The sequence below is a fragment of the Heteronotia binoei genome, chromosome 10 (genome assembly GCF_032191835.1).
Source record: "Heteronotia binoei isolate CCM8104 ecotype False Entrance Well chromosome 10, APGP_CSIRO_Hbin_v1, whole genome shotgun sequence".
Lineage (NCBI taxonomy): Eukaryota > Metazoa > Chordata > Lepidosauria > Squamata > Gekkonidae > Heteronotia > Heteronotia binoei.
The window spans coordinates 11388719-11409523 of record NC_083232.1 but is presented as its reverse complement, the minus strand read 5'-3'; the positions used below and the strand labels follow the sequence as shown (position 1 = coordinate 11409523).

Sequence of the window (20805 nt, the reverse complement as noted above, 5' to 3'; positions counted from 1 at the left end):
CTGGCTCTCCAGAGCTTGCAGAGCCGCAGCCAAACTTACATCTTTGACAAAAGAAAAGAACGTACTTAAATTTATACCTTCGTGGAGACCTTTTATGGACTTCTCGCATAAAAAGGAGAAAAATTAAACTGAGGCCTTATGGCTTTGAAGACTAAAGGGCAAAGATAATAAGCTTATACCGAAAGATGATATTGTCCCCTTGGACTGACTGACTATGGACGAAGGCGGTAATGAGTAACTGTGTGGATTCCTCTAGCAGAGAAAATCAGATATTAGCTATTCCCTTTTTCCTGTTCCGAATTGTGGAAACAGGAAATAACCAGCTACTTGATGGGGAAAGTAAGGATTCCCTTCAGATAAGGGGTATAAAACCAGCCACTCACTAGTTCCCCCTGGCCACTGATAGGGGACCAAGGGTCGGGTCGCCATATCCCGGCTGCTAAACTCCTGGAGATTTGAGGATGGAGTCGGGGAGGTCAGGGGCCAAATTTTGGGCGGGGGGGGGGAGAGGGAATGCCTGCCCCTGGTGCCGTCGAGAGGGGGCACCAAGTTGGCCATCCCGCCCATTTATTTTATTTTATTTTATTTAGTTGGTTAATTTATATTCTGCCGTTTCCCAGGCGGGCTCAGGGCAGATAACATTCTAAGAAAACCAAGCAAATACCATGCATTAAAACCAACAAAATACAATTGAACCAGTAACACAACACAGTACAGTATACAAGGAGGGCAGGCTCCCAGTGCAGGCTGGAGTACAATCAGTGGCCCAGATACAATCGTTCAATAACAGATCACTGTGGCGGAGGATAGCTGATGGTATAGGCCAGGGGCGGCCAAAGGTAGCTCTCCAGATGTTTTTTTTTGCCTACAACTCCCATCAGCCCCAGCCATTGGCCATGCTGGCTGGGGCTGATGGGAGTTGTAGGCAAAAAACACCTGGAGAGCTACCATTGGCCACCCCTGGTATAGCCAATAAAGCAAAGGGCATCCGCCCACCTCAGCCGAATGCCTGGCAGAACAGCTCCGTCTATGGAAAGGTAAGAAATCCGGTAGGGCCTGTGTCTCCACTGGGAGCTGATTCCACCAGGATGGGGCCAGGGCCGAAAAGGCCCTGGTTGAGGCAAGATGGACGTCCTTTGGGCCAGGGATGGTCAGAAGATGTAGTTGGCGGATCGCAACTGCCTTCGAGGCTCATGCTTTTCTTCTCTGTGCACAGACCCGGGGAGGAGAAAGCGAAGGCATCCCGGCAGCGTTTGCGCCTTCCTCGAAGCTGAGGCCAGCGCAAACACCACTCCCCCACCCTTTCTCCTCTTCCCCTTTCTTCTGTGCCAGACCCAAGGAGGAGAAAGCAAGGACGTCCCTTATGCCTTCCTTGAAGCTGAGGCTAGCATAAACACTGCCCCCCCTCCTCCCTGGGTCTGTGTGCACAGACCCAGGGAGGAGAAAGTGACAGCATCCCAGAGGCGTTTGTGCTCCCCCCCTTTTTTCCTTTGGGTCTGTGCACAGACCTGGGAAAGAAGTAAGGGGCGGGTGCCGGAAGGGCGAAAGACTGGGGCTGCTTTGTGGAGGTGCCTTGTCTGAGGCAGCAGAAACACACCCCACACCATTTTTTGAGTGGGGGTGCCATTTTTTAGTTCTGCCCCCCTTCAAGAACATAAGAGAAGCCCTGTTGGATCAGGCCAATGGCCCATCCAGTCCAACACTCTGTGTCACATAAGAGAAGCCATGTTGGATCAGGCCAATGGCCCATCCAGTCCAACACTCTGTCACATAAGAACATAGGAGAAGCCATGTTGGATCAGGCTAATGGCCCATCCAGTCCAACACTCTGTGTCACACTGTGGCCAATATATGTGTGTGTGTATACACACAAACAGACACTCATATATATATATACTGTGGCTAATAGCCACTGATGGACCTCTGCTCCAGATGTTTATCCAATCCCCTCTTAAAGCTGGCTATGCTTGTAGCCGCCACCACCTCCTGTGGCAGTGAATTCCATGTCTTAATCACCCTTTGGGTGAAGAAGGACTTTCTTTTATCCATTTTAACCTGACAGCTCAGCAATTTCATTGAATGCCCATGAGTTCTTGTATTGTGAGAAAGGGAGAAAAGGACTTCTTTCTCTATTTTCTCTACCCCATGCATAATCTTGTAAACCTCTATCGTGTCACCCCGCAGTCGACGTTTCTCCAAGCTAAATAGCCCCAAGCGTTTTAACCTTTCTTCATAGGGAAAGTGTTCCAAACCTTTAATCATTCTAGTTGCCCTTTTCTGCACTTTTTCCAATGCTATAATATCTTTTTTGAGGTGCAGTGACCAGAATTGCACACAGTATTCCAAATGAGACCGCACCATCAATTCATACAGGTGCATTATGATACCGGCTGATGTATCTGGCCTTGCCTCAGTGAGGCACAGTAGATCTGAGTCCACCCTCCGAAGCAGCCATTTTCCCCAGGGGAACTGATTTCTGTGGTCACGGCCAGCGCTGGGGCTTTTGCCACCCCCGGCGAGGTCTCACCCCCTGCCCTCCAGTGGAGGACAGCTCCAAGCGCCTGCCCAAAAGCAGTCCCCGTTTGTACAATGGGCTTCTCTTGAAGACCCGCCGTGCAAAAGCTCCCCCCCTCCCTGTTCGACCTTCCCGCAGCACAGGAAAGCTGAGCAAGGACAGATGGCCCCATTTGCTCAGTGGGCTCCTTTTTTGCTAGAAAGTGCAAAACGATGCAACCAGCATTGTATTGTACTGCATAGGACAGATAATCTCCCGCGGCGGGAGTGAATCCTTATCCCCCTTATTGGAGACGGCAGGCTCTTTGCTACAAACATAAGCTAATTTTAAATTGAACGAGTGCATTTCTTCTTCTGCTATGTGTGGAAGAAGTACCTCATTGCTTTCGTGGATGTTGTGGTCGATCAGCTGAAGCACAAACCACATCACGTTCCTCAAGATGAACGTCGTGATCAGGTTCCAGTGGATGATGTTCCGAAGGCATCGGATGCTCCTGGAGGGACAAGCCCAGATCAGTCAGAAGAAGAAGAAGAAGAAGAAGAAGAAGAAGAAGAAGAAAAAGAAGGAGGAGGCCTGGATTGCCCTCCCTGAAGAGGTCAGGGCCCTGCAGGACTTGTCACAATTCCGCAGGGCTTGTAAGACACACCTGTTTAGACAGGCTTTTAATGTCTAACCTGAGGCATTTTAACAGCTGACAGTGGCGCTTAGTACCCATCATCCCACAGGAGAAAACGTTTCTTCCGAACCAGTCAGAAAAATAAAGCGCTTAAAACATCAAGAACTTTAACAACTAGCGCTATTAACGCCATCTTGGAACCACAAATTAGAATCATAGAATCATAGAGTTGGAAGGGATCTCCAGGGTCATCTAGTCCAACCCCCTGCACAATGCAGGGAACTCACAAACACCTCCCCCTAAATTCACAGGATCTTCATTGCTGTCAGATGGCCATCCAGCCTCTGTTTAAAAATCTCCAAGGAAGGAGAGCCCACCACCTCCCGAGGAGGAAGCCTGTTCCACTGAGGAACCGCTCTAACGGTCAAGAAGTTCTTCCTAATGTTGAGCTGGAAACACTTTTGATTTAATTTCAACCCATTGATTCTGGTCCTACCTTCTATGGCCACAGAAAACAATTCCGCACCATCCTCTATAGGAGAGCCCTTTAAGTACTTGAAGATGGTGATCATATCACCTCTCAGCCGCCTCCTCTCCAGGCTAAACATGCCCAGCTCCTTCAACCTTTCCTCATAGGATTTGGTCTCCAGACCCCTCACCGTCTTAATTTATATTGTCATATTTTTAATAATGCTTATTGCAATAATTTTATTATAATAATTTAACATTGTTGTTTTGCTGTTTCACTTGTTATTTTACTTGTTGTGAGTTGCCCTGAGCCCAACTGGGGAGGGAGGGGTATAAATGCAAATAATAATAATAATAATAATATGATGATGATATTGGATTTATATTCCACCCTCCACTCCAAATCTCAGAGGGGCTCACAATCTCCTTTATCTTCCTCCCCCCACAACAGACACCCTGTGAGGTGGGTGGGACTGAGAGGGCTCCCACAGCAGCTGCCCTTTCAAGGACAACTCCTACGAGAGCCAGGCCTGTAGCCGGAAAATTCCAGATTGGAGGGGGGGGGGGCACAGGAAAACTTTTTGGATGGAGGGGGCCCCTTTCTGGTGGTCCCTGCTCTATCCCCAATCTCCACGCCACCCTGGTAGCCCCGCCCCCTCCATCCGGCACCTTCCCCTCCCTCCCTCCCACCCACCTTCCCAACTCACCAAAGCAGCAAAGTGAAGAGAGGGCTTCAGGGGCTCTTTTAAGCCACCCCCACCCGCTTTTTCCACACTGCTTTGGTGGCCCCCACTCCACTCCGTGGTTCCTACGCTGGCTTTCCAGTGCATTCAGCAAGTTCAGTGCTGGGGCGGGCAGCGCTGAACTTGCTGAGAGCGTCGGAAAGCCGGCATACGAACCGTGGGCCTGGGAGCTTTTCCTGCCCATCACGTGATCGGCCGGGGGGGGGGGAGACTTGAAAGAGCCCCTGAAGCCCGCTGTTTACTATTTCTCCAGCTTGGTGAATTGGGAGGGAGGAGGAGGCGCCCGCGGAGTGGGATGGGGGCCGCCGAAGCAGCGCGGAAAGAGTGGGGACCGGGGAATGGAGGGGCCATAAAGGTCCGGGGGGGGATGGGTGGGGAGGCCATGCCCACTGCCCCCCCCCCTTGTGGCTACAGGCCTGACGAGAGCTGTGGCTGACCCAAGGCCATTCCAGCAGGTGCAAGTGGAGGAGTGCAGAATCAAACCCAGTTCTCCCAGATAAGAGTCCGCACACTTAACCACTATGGCTGACCCAAGGCCATTCCAGCAGCTGCAAATGGAGGAGTGGGGAATGAATCCCGGTACTCCCAGATAAGAGTCCGCGCACTTAACCACTATGGCTGACCCAAAGCCATTCCAGCAGCTGCAAATGGAGGAGTGGGGAATCAAACCCGGTTCTCCCAGATAAGAGTCCGCACACTTAACCACTATGGCTGACCCAAGGCCATTCCAGCAGCTGCAAGTGGAGGAGTGGGAAATCAAACCCGGTTCTCCCAGATAAGAGTCCGCACACTTAACCACTATGGCTAACCCAAGGCCATTTCAGCAGGTGCAAGTGGAAGAGTGGGGAATCAAACCCGGTTCTCCCAGATAAGAGTCCGCACACATAACCACTATGGCTGACCCAAGGCCATTCCAGCAGGTGGAAGTGGAGGAGTGGGGAATCAAACCCGGTTCTCCCAGATAAGAGTCCGCACACATAACCACTATGGCTGACCTAAGGCCATTCCAGCAGCTGCAAATGGAGGAGTGGGGAATCAATCCCGGCACTCCCAGATAAGAGTCCACGCACTTAACCACTATGGCTGACCCAAGGCCATTCCAGCAGCTGCAAGTGGAGGATTGGGGAATCAAACCCGGTTCTCCCAGATAAGAGTCCGCACACTTCACCACTACACCAAACTGGCTCTCTACATCAGGTTCCCTCCCTCCACCAATAGAACCTGCCCGTTTGGCCTTAACAGGATTGATACATTGCTGGAATGCAGATTTTTTTTTAGATGATGAGGGATAACTATAGTATACCTTTATTCAACCAAGCATCCCCAGGGGGTCCTACACAATCTGGCACCCTAGGCAAGGCTAATTTCTGGTGCCCCCCGCCCCCAATAACCACATGGGGAGGGCGCCCCCGGAAGGCTAGTGCCCTCCGCAATTCCCTAGTTTTCCTAGTGGCAAGGCCAGTCCTGATCATCCCTCCTCCCATACTCCGGAAACCCTGGCTGAGTGAGAGGGCTTTTTTTTGCAGCAGGAACTCCTTTGCATATTAGGCCACACCCTCATGATGTAGCCAATCCTCCAACAGCTTACAGGGCTGGAATGGACTTGGGTTAGCCATAGCTCTCGCAGGAGTTGTCCTTGAAAGGACAGCTGCTGTGAGAGCCCTCTCAGCCCCACCCACCTCACAGGGTGTCTGTTGTGGTGGTGGGGGGAAGGTAAAGGAGACCACTCTGAGACTCTGATTCAGAGAGAACAGCAGGGTGTGCGGACTCTTATCTGCAAGAACCGGGTTTGATTCCCCACTCCTTCACTTGCAGCTGCTGGAATGGCCTTGGGTCAGCCGTCGCTCTCACAGAGGTTGTCCTTGAAAGGGCAGCTTCTGGGAGAGCTCTCTCAGCCTCACCCACCTTACAGGGTACCTGTTGTGGGGGGAGAAGATATAGGAGATTGTAAGTTGCTTTAAGTCTCTGCTTCAGAGAGAAGGGCGGAGTATAAATCTGCAATTCTTCTTCTCTTCTTATAGGACCTACTATAAGGTCTTGGAGAACTGGCTACATAATGGGGGTGTCGCCTAATATGCAAAGGAGTTCCTGCAACAAAAAAAGCCCTGCTCAGTGATAAGAATCTTAAGATTACTCTAGCAGTCACGAAACATTTGTATGTTCTTTTAGCCCTTGCATCAAATTTTTTTTAAAAAAAAAAAATCGGCATTTTTGTCTGAGAGAGAGAGAATACTAACTGAGAAGGACAAACGTACTCTGCAGGCTCCAATTAGTGAATAAAAGACATTACCCCTGGATTTCTTATTAAAACAATTTACCACATGTTGCAAAAACTATTTTTAATGTATGCTCATTACGGTGCACGCATGGGACCTTGCCAACCGCACAGCAATGCACCTGATTCTCAACATTGCCAGATCTGTGGACACTTAAATCCAGAGAGTGGGGCTACAGACGAAGTGATCTTTCTAGAAATCCGAGAGAAATCCTAGGTTTGTATACTGACCAGAAAAAAGAAGGGAAAGCTGAAGATGTGCGTTAAGCCTCATCAGGGCCGGCCTTAGGGTCATGGTGCCCCAGGGAAGCTCTCTGTCTGCCAACCCCCTGCCGCCTCCTGACCTCCCTCCTCTGTGCCGTGCTCCGTTGCACACTTGCGCCCCACCCAAAGCACGCTGTGACAAGGCTTGGCCCTAACAGCTTCAAGGCAGCCGCACGTTTTTTCAAGCCAGCACGGGAGAAGGCTTCTCCCACTCCTTTCCGGAACCGGAAAGGAGGGGGACCGAAGCCTTCTCCCGCGCTGCCTTCAAAAAAAGCACAGCCGCCTTGAAGCTGGGAGGGCGCAGCCTCGTCGCAGCAAGCGGGGAAGAAGCGCAGCGGAAGGGAGGGGGCTGGCGACGGTAGGGGGGGAGAGGCAAACCAGGCGGTTGTCTTGGACACCGAGGGGGGAGGAGCCCAATTTGGTGCCTCCCTCCTGGCGCCCTAGGCAACTGTCTAGTTTGCCTAATGGGCGAGCCGGCCCTGAGCATCATCAAGTCACTTCCAACGTACGGCAACCCGATAAATTAACGGCCTCCAAAATGGCCTCTCATCCACAGCCTTGCTTGCGTCTTGCAGACGGAGGGCCGCATGGCTTCCACTCATCTCCTGCTGGGTCTTTCTCTTTTCCTGCAGCCTTCCACTTCTCCTAGTAGGATTGTCTTTTCCGGTGACTCTACGGCATTATATCCTAAGCGCCTAAATCTCTCCCAAAAGATGCCCTTTCAAGGACAACTCTTGAGAGCTCTGGCTGACCCAAGGCCATTCCAGCAGCTGCAAGTGGAGGAGTGGGGAATCAAACCCGGTTCTCCCAGATAAGAGTCCGCCCACTTAACCACTAAGGCTGACCCAAGGCCATTCCAGCAGCTGCAAGTGGAGGAGTGGGGAATCAAACCCGGTTCTCCCAGATAAGAGTCCGCACACTTAACCACTATGGCTGACCCAAGGCCATTCCAGCAGGTGCAAGTGGAGGAGTGGGGAATCAAACCCGGTTCTCCCAGATAAGAGTCTGCACACTTAACCACTATGGCTGACCCAAGGCCATTCCAGCAGGTGCAAGTGGAGGAGTGGGGAATCAAACCCGGTTCTCCCAGATAAGAGTCTGCACACTTAACCACTATGGCTGACCCAAGGCCATTCCAGCAGCTGCAAGTGGAGGAGCGGGGAATCAAACCCGGTTCTCCCAGATAAGAGTCCGCACACTTAACCACTATGGCTGACCCAAGGCCATTCCAGCAGGTGCAAGTGGAGGAGCAGGGAATCAAACCCGGTTCTCCCAGATAAGAGTCCACTCACTTCATCACTATGGCTGACCCAAGGCCATTCCAGCAGCTGCAAGTGGAGGAGTGGGGAATCAAACCCGGTTCTCCCAGATAAGAGTCCGCTCACTTCACCACTATGGCTGACCCAAGGCCATTCCAGCAGCTGCAAGTGGAGGAGTGGGGAATCAAACCCGGTTCTCCCAGATAAGAGTCTGCACACTTAACCACTATGGCTGACCCAAGGACATTCCAGCAGCTGCGAGTGGAGGAGTGGGGAATCCAACCCAGTTCTCCCAGGTAAGAGTCCGCACACTTAACCATGTTGGAAATTTTGTGAGGGAAATTATTTGAACTTTCCCAGATAGTTCAATGGACCGCTGGATCACAAAAGAGTTGAGAGATCTTTAAGACTGAAAAATATATTTTATTTCTAAAGGAGTAGGGACATTGGGATGAAAATAGTAACTCTATAGGCTGCATTCTCTAAGCTATCACTTACAAGCTGTTACTCAGTCAGCTCACTCCAGATCCTAACACAAAACTGTCAACAGCTCTTCTTTAACCGTCGTTTTTCAAGCCTCTGCATAATATTCCATCAGCTCTAGTCTGATTGACAGGTAAACATATCTAACACTATAATGACTGAACTTTAGACACTGCCTAGACATACAATATAAATATTCAAAATTCCAACAAACCACTACACCAAACTGGCTTATTCTTCACCAAACTGGAGGAGAAGAAGGAGGAGGAGGAGGAGGAGAAGAAGAAGAAGAAGAAGAAGAAGAAGAAGAAGAAGAAGAAGAAGAAGAAGAAGAAGAAGAAGAAGAAGAAGAAGAAGAAGAGGAGGAGGAGGAGGAGGAGATTCGATTTATACCCCGCCCTTCACTTGGACTCTCAGAGTGGCTTATAGTCTCCTTCCCTTCCCCTCCCCACAACAGACATCCTGTGAGGTTGGTGGTGAAGAGAGCACTGAGAGAACTTTGACTGACCCAAGGTCATCCAGTGGCTGCATGTGGAGGAATGGGAATCAAACCCGGTTCTCCAGATTAGAGTCTGCTGCTCTTAACTACTACACCAAACTGACTCTGGGTTAATATTCTCCTCAGGAGGCAAGGTTGCCAGGTCTGACCTGCTCCATAAGATGTTGTGAAGAAAAAACAATGTTGCATTGATGGCATGAGGTTATTTCCCAGGCAAATCCAAAAAGGACATCATGACACTCTAGGATTCAGTGGAAACTCTATAGTAAAATCAGAGCGTGTGTGCCAAATCCTACAGCAGTGTGGTCACTTCCAGGTTCAACCCTCAAATGACATCATGCCACTGATTGGTGGTACCCATTTTCCCTCAAGATGCAGCCACAGGCTGGCCATCTGTCAGGCGGTGAAACCCTATGGTTGCCAACTCCAGGTTGGGAGATTTGCTGTCTGAATGCCTTGGGGCGACTCATAAGCAGAAGAGCTATGTGATTGCGCCAAGCTGTTTTCTGCATGGTCAGGTTCCCCGCCCCCTCTCCGAGGTGCGCTTCTCCGCTTCTCCAATTGAGCGCACACACGGGGGCCTTTTTGAAAGAGACAACACTTTCCTCAGCGGGTCTGTGGTTGAGCTGGGCTAGCAGTGTGAATGGGCAACCACTGACGGGATCCTGCCGCTTCAGTAGCAGCTGTCTGGTTGCCCAGAAACGGTTCAAACTTTAGCAGATTTTTTCTGAACGGGATACAATCGTGTCAATTTCGCAGTGTGAAACCAGCCATAGCCTTCCACCCAGTATCTGGTCCTTGTAACTGGAGAAGCTGAAGATTGAACCCAGGTTTTCATTTGGAATACTGTGTACAATTCTGGTCACTGCACCTCAAAAAGGATATTATAGCATTGGAAAAGTGCAGAAATGGGCAACTAGAATGATTAAAGGTTCGGAACACTTTCCCTATGAAGAAAGATTAAAACGCTTGGGGCTCTTTAGCTTGGAGAAATGTCAACTGCAGGGTGACATGATAGAGGTTTACAAGATTATGCACGGGATGGAGAAAGTAGAGAAAGAAAGTACTTTTCTCCCTTTCTCACAATACAAGAACTCGTGGGCATTCGATGAAATTGCTGAGCAGTCGGGTTAAAACAGATAAAAGGAAGTCCTTCTTCAACCAAAGGGTGATTAACATGTGGAATTCACTGCCACAGGAGGTGGTGGCGGCCACAAGCACAGCCAGCTTCAAGAGGGGGTTAGATAAAAATATGGAGCAGAGGTCCATCAGTGGTTATTAGCCACAGTGTGTGTGTGTATATATATACATATATATTTGGCCACTGTGTGACACAGAGTGTTGGACTGGAGGGGCCACTGGCCTGATCCAACATGGCTTCTCTTATGTTCTTATGTGACTCAGAGTATTGGACTGGAGGGTCCATTGGCCTGATCCAACATGGCTTCTCTTATGTTCTTATGTGACTCAGAGTATTGGACTGGATGGGCCATTGGCCTGATCCAACATGACTTCTCTTATGTTCTTAAGCTGAGGACTGAACCTGGGACCTTCTGTGTACCAAGCAGATGCTCTACCACTGAGCTTCAGCTCTTCCCTTCCTTTCAGGTAAAGAGAGTATTGAATTTGATCACTTCTAATGACAGTTGGCACGATTTGGGAATTAACGGCATAGAATTAAGCCCAACTGCAGAGTAATTGTGTTCATTTCTCTGGGACTCCAGCAAACCTCCTACATGGCTCAATTTCTCATTTTGCAGCCCCTGATCACTGCATGCAAAGGCCTTCCACACAGAGAACAGCTCAGAGAGTCCCTTGCGCTGCCGTGTTCTTCCTTGTTGAATATTTTAAGGATTTCACCCACAGAGTAACTTGATGCGAAAACTATATTCCAAAACACGGCTGTCAAACAATGTTTAGGAACGCACGCCTGACATGACCTGGGAGGCATTTCACAGTTTTTGTTTTTAATCCTTGTTTTGCAAACTTCTCCTCCAGGATCGGAGGTGGATCTTGTGTGAAGCCCTCGCTGCTTCTGGAGCGATTCCCCCCCCCCCCCCGTCCAATAAACTCAGAACAGCATTAACAACGAAAGACATAGCAAGGGTGAACCTGCCTCACGCATGGCCCTTGGCTGAAAAATAATGATCTATTCCGGTGCTAAATCAAAGCCAAGTGAGAGGAAACGGGAAAAGGGGAAGATATATGAACACGGAGGGCTGACGGATGTGATAACAGACAAGCCACACAGCGAGAGCTGGACGAGAGAAGATGTAGAGCACTAGAGGAATAGGTTTTCCCTTTCAAAGTGTTCAGCCTACATGGGAACTGCCAGCGTGGTGAAGCAGTCAGTGTCAGACAAGGATCTCGGGTTCAAATCCCTCCTCTGCCATGAACCTCACTGGCACACCTTGGGCCGGTTATTTTCTCATCCAGCCCGACCTACCTCAGTGGGGTGTTGTAAGAACAGGGCTCTTTTGTGGCAGGAACTCCTTTGCCTATTAGGCCACACACCCCTGATGTAGCCAATACGTCAAGCGCTTATAGGGCTCTTCATAGAGGGCCTACTGTAAGCTCCAGGAGGATTGGCTGCATCAGGGGTGTGGTATGCAAAGGAGCTCCTGCTAGAATTCCACTCCTGAGGCCACACCTCTCTCATGTAGCCAATCCTCCAAGAGTTCCAGGGCTCTTCATACAGGGCCTACTGTAAGGAGGATTGGCTACATCAGGGGCGTGTGGCTTAATATGCAAAGGAGCTCTTGCTACAAAAAAAAGCCCCGTGTAAGAATAAAATTAGGGGAGGGAAAGTTCTTGCATTCTCTCTGGAGCTCCTTGAAGTAAGGGTGAAATGAAAATGTCATAGCATTATTAGGATGGGAAACTGAGCACAAACCTGGTAATGCGTGGGCAGGGGTGATGATTTCTACCATAGGTAAGGCTGATTCTGACCACCTCAAACCTGCTGTTTTTGGCCGCCCCAAATCCACATTCCAATTTTGCCGCTCCCTTGCACGAATCAAATGCACATTTATTCTTTGCTCTATTTTCTCTTCCTTTGCATTTTCAGCCACTGAATCTGCATCATACTTTATTTATTTTAACCGTGTCTGTCTTTCAGTCTCAGCCAGTTTTTGGTTCTTATGATAATATTTTTTTAAAATCAGTCAAATCATGGCTTGCATCAGCATCAGTGGGAAAGATCAGAGGACATGAAAAATGATGCCACTAATGTGTGGGTGATTCAGAGCTCTGCTTCTCCAGAACACAGACAGGGCCTCTTCAGTGGTGGCAACCTATCTGTGGATTATGTCTTTATATGACAGGCCAAAGTGTTTCTTTCACTGGGGATTTTATTATGACATTTATCCTTTAAAATCATTTTTATCATAAGAAAATAAGAGAAGCCATATTGGATCAGGGCCAGTGGCCCATCCAGTGCAACACTCTGTGTCACACAGTGGCCAAAAAACCCAAGTGCCATCAGGAGGTCCATCAGTGGGGCCAGGACACTAGAAGTCCTCCCACTGTTGCCACCTCCCCCAAGCCACCAAGAATACAGATCATCACTTACCCAAGACAGAGAGTTCCAACAATACACTGTGGCTAATAACTACTGATGGACCTCTGCTCCAGATGTTTATCCAATCCCCTCTTGAAGCTGGCTATGCTTGCAGCTGCCACCACCTCCTGTGGCAGTGAATTCCATGTGTTAATCACCCTCTGGGTGGAGAAGTACTTTCTTTTATCCATTCTAACCTGACCGCTCAGCAATTTCATCGAATGCCCACGAGTTCTTGTATTGTGAGAAAGGGAGAAAAGTACTTCTTTCTGTAACTTCTCTATTCCACGCACAATCTTGAAAACCTCTATCACGTCACCTCTCAGTCGACATTTCTCATCCGCTTTGAGATGCGTTTTAAGCTGTTTGATGCCGTTTTAAATACCCTGGGCAGTGTTTTTAATGCTAGGTTTCTAATTCTTTGTTAACTTTTAATGATTTTTATGCTTGTTGTCTAATCCCTCCCCCCTCCCGGGCAATGTTTTTTTCTTGATAAAGTTGCCTCAAGCAGGATCTCAGGAAAACTGGCACAGAAATCTTCTGGAGAAATGACAGAGGGATAAGGAACGTTTTAAACGTAAATTAGAGAACACTTGCTCGTCCCTCATCTTAGAGAGGCAGCCAAAATCTCTTCCCCACAGCTTCACTGGGACACAATCACGGCAGCTGTGTTTCATAAATATTGGATAGGAATGGCTCCCTTTCCCCCAAATTAAAACGGCAGGCATGCCTCACGCTAAAACGATTTACTTTACATAGAGAGTGATTAAAATGTGGCGTCTGCCGCCAGAGGATGTCGTGAGGGCCACAGAAATAAACAGCTTTAAAAGCAGATTCGACATTTCCTAGAGGTTAAGTCTATCAATGGCTACTGGCCATGGTAGATGAGGGGAACTTCCACATTCAGAAGCACTAAGCATCTGAATCTCAGAGCCAGGAGAAGGCAACATCAGGGGAAGGCCTCAGCCTCTATGACTGACGGTTGACCTTCCAGAGGAACTGACTGACCACTGTGTGAGATGGGATGCTGGATTAGATGGACCCTCGCTGGTCTGATCCAGCAGGGCTCTTCTGATGTTCTCCTCAGGGGAAGGCCTCAGCCTCTCTGCCCTGTTGTTGGCCCTCCAGAGGAACTGGTTGGGCACTATGTGAGACAGGAGACTGGACTAGATGGACCCTCACTGGTCTGTTCCACCAGGGCTCTTCTGATGTTCTCCTCAGGGAAAGGCCTCAGCCTCTCTGCCCTGTTGTTGGCCCTCCAGAGGAACTGGTTGGGCACGGCGTGAGATGGAATGCTGGATTAGATGGACCACTGATCTGATCCAGAAGGGCTCTTCTTAGATTCTTACCAGGGGAAGGCCTTGGTCTCTGTGCTCTGTTGTCGGACCTCCAGAGGAACTGCCTGGCAACTGTGTGAGACAGGATGCTGGACTAGAAGGACCACTGGCCTAATCCAGCAGGGCTCGTCTTCTTTTTTATTACAAAGTTGACCATTTATTGAAAATGTTTCAAGTTATTTCAGATAAAGCAAAAAGACTTCAAAGTGGGAAGACAGGAAACATTTTAATTGGGGAAGAGCAGCAGCTTTAGAGAAATGACTGAGGTTTTGCAGTTTACTTCACCTGGTCATATCCCATCACAAATGCTCCAACTCACAAGGGATGAACAATTCAGCTGATATCCTTCAGCAATCCTGTCAAGTTCACCTTATTTCTAAGCTGCCCTTCAGACTTTCAACCACCTTGTTTGGTTCTGGGAACTTCAGCTTGTGAAGTGGCCCCTTCTTAAGATCACTCCATAACTCCACCTTTGCGCCATTTTCTTTCAACAGGAGCACCTCAAAGCTATTTCTGTAGGGCTTATCAGAGCTGATCTCCACGGTGAGGTCAGGAAAGGTCTGTGCAGGGCCTGGCCAACAGCATCAACATTACGCCCATAGACTCGTTAGCTTTTACAGTGTTCAATGACCACATAAGGGTCCGAGCCTCTGCTCTTCTTCAGTTTCTTGGGTGACTGGTCAACTTCCTTGGCTTCCACCTCATAGCACTCTGCCTCTTTTACTGTGAGGGCAACTGCCTTCCTCTTCTGCCCTTTAGGGGACATTCTACCTTCAGAGGCAGATGAGCCTTGTGCACATTCAAAGACCGCTATCCAGCTGGGCTCTTCTGATGTTCTTACCAGAGGAAGGTCTTGGTCTCTCTGCCCTGTTGATTCCTCTCCAGAGGAACTGGTTGCCCACTGTGTGAGACAGGAGGCTGTTCTAGATACACCGTCACTGGTCTGATCCAGCGGGGCTCCTCTAATGTTCTTCTCAGGGGAAGGCCTCGGCCTCTCTGTCCTGTTGTTGGCCCTCCAGAGGAACTGGTTGGGCACTGCGTGAGACAGGAGGCTAGACTAGATGGACCACTGGTCTGATCCAGCAGGGCCCTTCTGAGGTTCTTTTCAGGGGAAGGCCTTGGTCTCTCTATCCTGTTGTTGACCCTCCAGAGGAACTAGTTGGCTACTGTGTGAGACAGGAGGCTGGACTAGATACACAGTCACTGGTCTGATCCAGCGGGGCTCCTCTAATGTTCTTCTCAGGGGAAGGCCTCAGCCTCTCTGCCCTGTTGTTGACCCTCCAGAGGAACTGGTTGGGCACTGCGTGAGACAGGAGGCTGGACTAGATGGACCACTGGTCTGATCCAGCAGGGCTCTTCTGATGCTCTTCTCAGGGGAAGGCCTCAGCTTCTCTGCCCTGTTGTTGTCCCTCCAGAGGAACTGGCTGGCCACTGTGTGAGACAGGATGCTGGACTAGATGGACCACTGGGCTAATCCAGCAGGGCTCCTCTGATGTTCTTACCCGAGGAAGGCCTTGGTCTTTCTGCCCTGTTGATACCTCTCCAGAGGAACTGGCTGGTCACTGTGTGAGACAGGATGCTGGACTAGATGGACCACTGGCCTAATCCAGCAGGACTCTTCTGATGTTCTTACCAGAGGAAGGCCTTGGTCTCTCTACCCTGTTGATGGCTCTCCAGAGGAACTGGTTGGCCTCTGTGTGAGACAGGATGCTGGACTGGATAGACCACTGGTCCGATCCTCTTTTTTTTGTTCTTACCTTTACAGCATGTGAAAGCTTTGACAGTCCTCTCATTGCTAGGGATGTCACCAATTTCGAGAACCCCATCAATTTCCCCCTCCAAAATCCCCTTTTTTGATCCGACTTCTTGCTTGAGTGAATGGAGCCTATTAAGTCTTTTTGCATCATTGCCTGTTTCAGCGTGCTGAATTTCACCAGTTAAATGTATGTAATTTTAATGATCTTTAGAGTGGCTTACAATCTCCTATATCTTCTCCCACCACAACAGACACCCTGTGAGGTGGGTGGGGCTGAGAGGGCTCTCACAGCAGCTGCCCTTTCAAGGACAACCTCTGCCAGAGCTATGGCTGACCCAAGGCCATTCCAGCAGGTGCAAGTGGAGGAGTGGGGAATCAAACCCGGTTCTCCCAGATAAGAGTCCACATACTTAACCACTACACCAGGCAGGCAGGAGGAAAAGAGGAAGACCGAGCAGGAAATGCACAGACTCAATTGAGGAAGCCATGGTCCTCGGCTCGCAAGACCTGAGCAAGACTGTTAGCAATACGCCAATTTTGGAGGTCATTAATTTACCAGGATGCCATGAGTCATAAGCAATTTGGTGGCACATAGCACACACACACACACACACACAGATTTACTTCCTGATTGGAAGGAGCCAAGTCCAGAGCTGTGACTCATGCAGAGAGGCAGTGGTAGCCTCCTCTAAACGTGAACCATCTTGTTGCTTCTCTGCATTAAGAATGAATGAATAATCCGATCTAATGTGATGCCCAGATGTAGCCGTATGACTTGCCACCAGTGAAGGCTAACTGGAAGGAAGCAAGCCAGAGCAGGGACTCACTCAGAGATGCAGAGGCAGCCTCCTTTGTGGCACAATTTTGGTAACTTTTATGACTTCTTTTGCATTAAAAACTAAACAAAACAGTGAGCATGGCCCAGTCCAAGTTAAAGACTTCTATGCATCACTGACTTTAATGGGAAGGCAAAGACATGTGATGAAATCTGTGTTGTGGTCCAATCAATGGGAAGGAAAAATGTGTTATGTATTGTATCTCACTGGGTTCTTGCTGCCAGAGCCCGCAACAGGCACTCCTTGCAAACCAGGATCCTGAAGCCTGGAAGAACTGGCCAATCAGAATGCTAGGCATATAACAACTTGTAACAAAGAGATGCAAAGGAAGGATTCTAGAGTGAGCCAATAGGAGTAACTGTTGCGTGCCTGGGGGGTGGGGCGTGGTTAACCATGGCCAGAGTGTATATAACTGGAGAGCCAGTTTGGTGTAGTGGTTAAGTGCATGGACTCTTATCTGGGAGAACCGGGTTTGATTCTCCACTCCTCCACTTGCACCTGCTGGCATGGCCTTGGGTCAGCCACAGCTGTGGCAGAGGTTGTCCTTGAAAGGGCAGCTGCTGTGAGAGCCCTCTCCAGCCCCACCCACCTCACAGGGTGTCTGTTGTGGGGGAGGAAGGGAAAGGAGATTGTGAGCCCCTCTGAGACCCTTCGGAGTGGAGGGTGGGATATAAATCCAATATCTTCATCTACCTCACAGGGTGTCTGTTGTGGGGGGGGGGAGGTAAAGGAGATTGTGAGCCGCTCTGAGACTCTTCGGAGTGGAGGGCGGGATATAAATCCAATATCTTCTTCATCTTCATCTTCTATATAGTTGCAGTTTTGCCTAGGTTGTTTGTGACTGTTTCTTCTTGCAATAAAGTGTTCTTGGTTGATTCAGAGTTGGCTGAACTCTCTTTATTTCAAAGTGTATAACTCTAAATCATGCCCAATGTTAGCTCAGCTGAAGTGCAAGGCAGAAAGTACAGTGGTTCTGCATTTTGAGGGGAGATGTAGCCCTTTTTTCCTCCTGCACTGGCAATAGCAAAAACAATTAAAATTAGCAATTAAAATGGCGTGCGAGTGCCACAGCCTGCTTAACAGGGATATCTGCAGGGAATGAATCACCAACAGTGACCTTTTTGAGGGTGCTTGGAGGCCCGACTCCTAATTCCATGTTGTATTTCATTAATAAGGATGTTCAATTAAGGCAGCTGTTTTGGGAAAAAAATAATCTGCCATTAAGAATTTGGCTGGAGGACTCATCCCTCGGCTTTGCCTCTCCGACTCCAACAAATGACTCAAACAAATGAGACGAAAATAATAACTCGCAGTCCATCCATACAATGAAAATGGTAGGTTTGTGAAGCCTCAACTTGCCATTGGGCCATGCGTGGAAGCAAAGGGGTTTTTTTTAACTCTTCAATCTCCACTTGGTTTCGCTGTTCAAAACTTATTCTGCTGTTGACATTTGAAAGGGGAAAAACACTTTAAAAAACCCCCATCTCACTGGGTTCTTGTTGCCTGAGTCTGAGATAGGCACTCCTTGCAAACCAGGATCCTGAAGCCTGGAAAAATTGGCCAGTCAGGATGCTAGACATGCAAGAACTTGTAACAATGAGTTGCAAAGGAAAGATTCTGGAGTGAGCCAACAGCAGTAACTGTTGCCTGCCAGGGGGTGTGTGGTTAACCATGGCTAGATTGTATACAGTTGCAGTTTTGTCTAGGTTGCTTGTGACTGTTTCTTCTAGCAATAAAGTGTTCTTTTTCTCTCCTTCAAAGTGCAAATAGCTAATCAAATGCCAGGAATAATATCAGGGATATCAGGAATGGGTGGGGGGAGCAGTTTTCAAGCAGCTAATTCAAGTGAAGGTTGAATGTTTAATACCCTCCTCCCCCTTGCCCTGAGTTCAAGTGACACTAAACATGATCTCCCTGTTTCCCTGCTGCTGCTGAGCAGGGTGGGGGTGGGAAAATTGGGGGCAGAGAAGAGTGATTAATCCACTGTGAGTGATTAATCCATTAATCCATGTCACGTGATGCTCTAGAATTAGAATTTTGGCAGGTTCCTACAGCATCATGCTGACACAGTGACATCACTTCTGGTTTTCCACCAGAAGTGATGTAATGTACACCCCCACCCACTAGTTGCCTGTGAATGGAGATCCTAGGCTACATGAGACTGCCATCTGCATTTTTTGGACAGGACTTGTGGTCTTCTTCGTGTGGGTTCTAGCTCCAACATTCAGCGACATGTTCAAGAACCGCACCTTCATGTCAGTTATAGAATGACCCAGATGGTCTCGAAACAGGGGATGGTTTGTGCCTTTCAAAATGATTGCACCATAAATGATGATGATATTGGATTTATATCCCACCCTCCATTCCGAATCTCAGAGTGGCTCACAATCTCCTTTCCCTTCGTCCCCCACAACAGACACCCTGTGAGGTAGATGAAGATATTGGATTTATATCCCGCCCTCCACTCTGAAGAGTCTCAGAGCGGCTCACAATCTCCTTTACCTCCCCCCCCCCACACAACAGACACCCTGTGAGGTAGATGAACATATTGGATTTATATCCAGCCTTCCACTCCGAAGAGTCTCAGAGCAGCTCACAATCTCCTTTACCTTCCTCCCCCACAAGAGACACCCTGTGAGGTAGATGAAGATATTGGATTTATATCCCGCCCTCCACTCCGAAGAGTCTCAGAGAGGTTCACAATCTCCTTTACCTTCCTCCCCCACAACAGACACCTTGTGAGGTAGATGAAGATATTGGATTTATATGCCGCCCTCTGTGAGGCGGGTGGAGCTGAGAGGGCTCTGACAGAAGCTGCCCTTTCAAGGACAGCTCTGCGAGAGCTATGGCGGAACCAAGGCCATCCCAGCAGCTGCAAGTGGAGGAGTGGGGAATCAAACCCGACTCTCCCAGGTAAGAGTCAGCCATAGCTATCGCAAGAGTTGTCCTTGAAAGGGCAGCTGCTGTGAGAGCCCTCTCAGCCCCACCCATCTCACAGGGTGTCTGTAGTGTGGGGAGAAGACATAGGAGATTTTAAGGCCCTCTGAGTTTCTGATTCAGAGAGAAGGGCGGAGTATACATCTGCAGTCGTCTTCTTTCATCCAGAGTTAAACCAACGTCTTCTATCTCCCCTCTTTTCATATTCAGTTCATGTTTTGACTACTCTTTTGCTCACCTGCTTTTCCTGAGCTACGATTGGTTTGCACTGTGCACGTGCATCACGAGATTCGGTGAACGCAACTGACATGCCATTTATACATGTAATAAACAGGCTAGGACATTTTTATGACTTCCAATTAATCAAATGCTAAGAATAATATCAGGAATCAAATACGAGGAGCCAACTCGGGACGGAACAAAGAGAAAATTGAATTCCCAGGAGCCAATGTTATTTTTTCACCAAGGGTTTTCCTAACCCCAGGCCATTAAAACAACCTCCAGCCAATCATATTTCATAATATATTGGGAGGAGAAAAAAATTATAAGAGTGGTAAAGCTGCAGTACTGCAGTCGGAGCCCTCTGCTCACGACCTGAGTTCGATCCCAATGGATGATGGTTTCAGGTAGCTGGCTCGAGGTTAACTTAACTCAGCCTTCCATCCTTCTGAGGTTGGTCAAATGAGTACCCAGCTTGCTGCGGGGAACGTGGAGATGACTGGGGAAGGCAATGGCAAACCACCCTGTAAAAAGTCTGCCATGAAAACGTGAAAGCAACGTCACCCCAGAGTCGAAAACGACTGGTGCTTGCACAGGGGGCTACCGTTACCTTTTTTTTTTTTTTTTAGCAAAACCTGTGGTAGGGTGTGAGCTTTTGCTCCCTTCTTCAGACACGTGAAGAAGAAGGGTTGCCAAGTCCCCTGCGTTCTCCAGCAGGGGACTTTCGCGCGTGCACTTTGCGCACGTGTGACACAATGACATCACCCAGAAGTGATGTCATCATGCCGGTGACGTCATGCGCGGCCGCTCTAGCTGCTGTATTATAGAGTTTTCCCTCCCAAATGGCTAGAGTGTCCGGGAAAATCATAGAGCTTCCCCAGAAACGCCTAGAGTGGCCGCCGCATGATGTCGCCGGCGTGATGACGTCACTTCCAGGTGATGTCATCGCGCCGGGGACACAGGGGGAGGTTCCCTCTGCCGGTCCAATGTGGGATGGTGGGTTGGGAACCTCATGGGCGGGAGAAGCCCCCATCTGGAC

The 20805-nt window shown here is 49.1% G+C and overlaps 1 protein-coding gene across 1 annotated transcript in view; it reads right to left on the bottom strand.

Annotated features, from left to right (window-relative positions):
* LOC132578344 (corticotropin-releasing factor receptor 2-like) overlaps positions 1–20805 on the bottom strand; it is a 212922-nt gene that overhangs the window by 77649 nt on the left and 114468 nt on the right. Inside the window, exon 5 of the mRNA XM_060248288.1 lies at positions 2751–3008. Within this exon, the coding sequence (XP_060104271.1) occupies positions 2751–3008 (258 nt within the window). The remainder of the gene's footprint in view (positions 1–2750; positions 3009–20805) is intronic.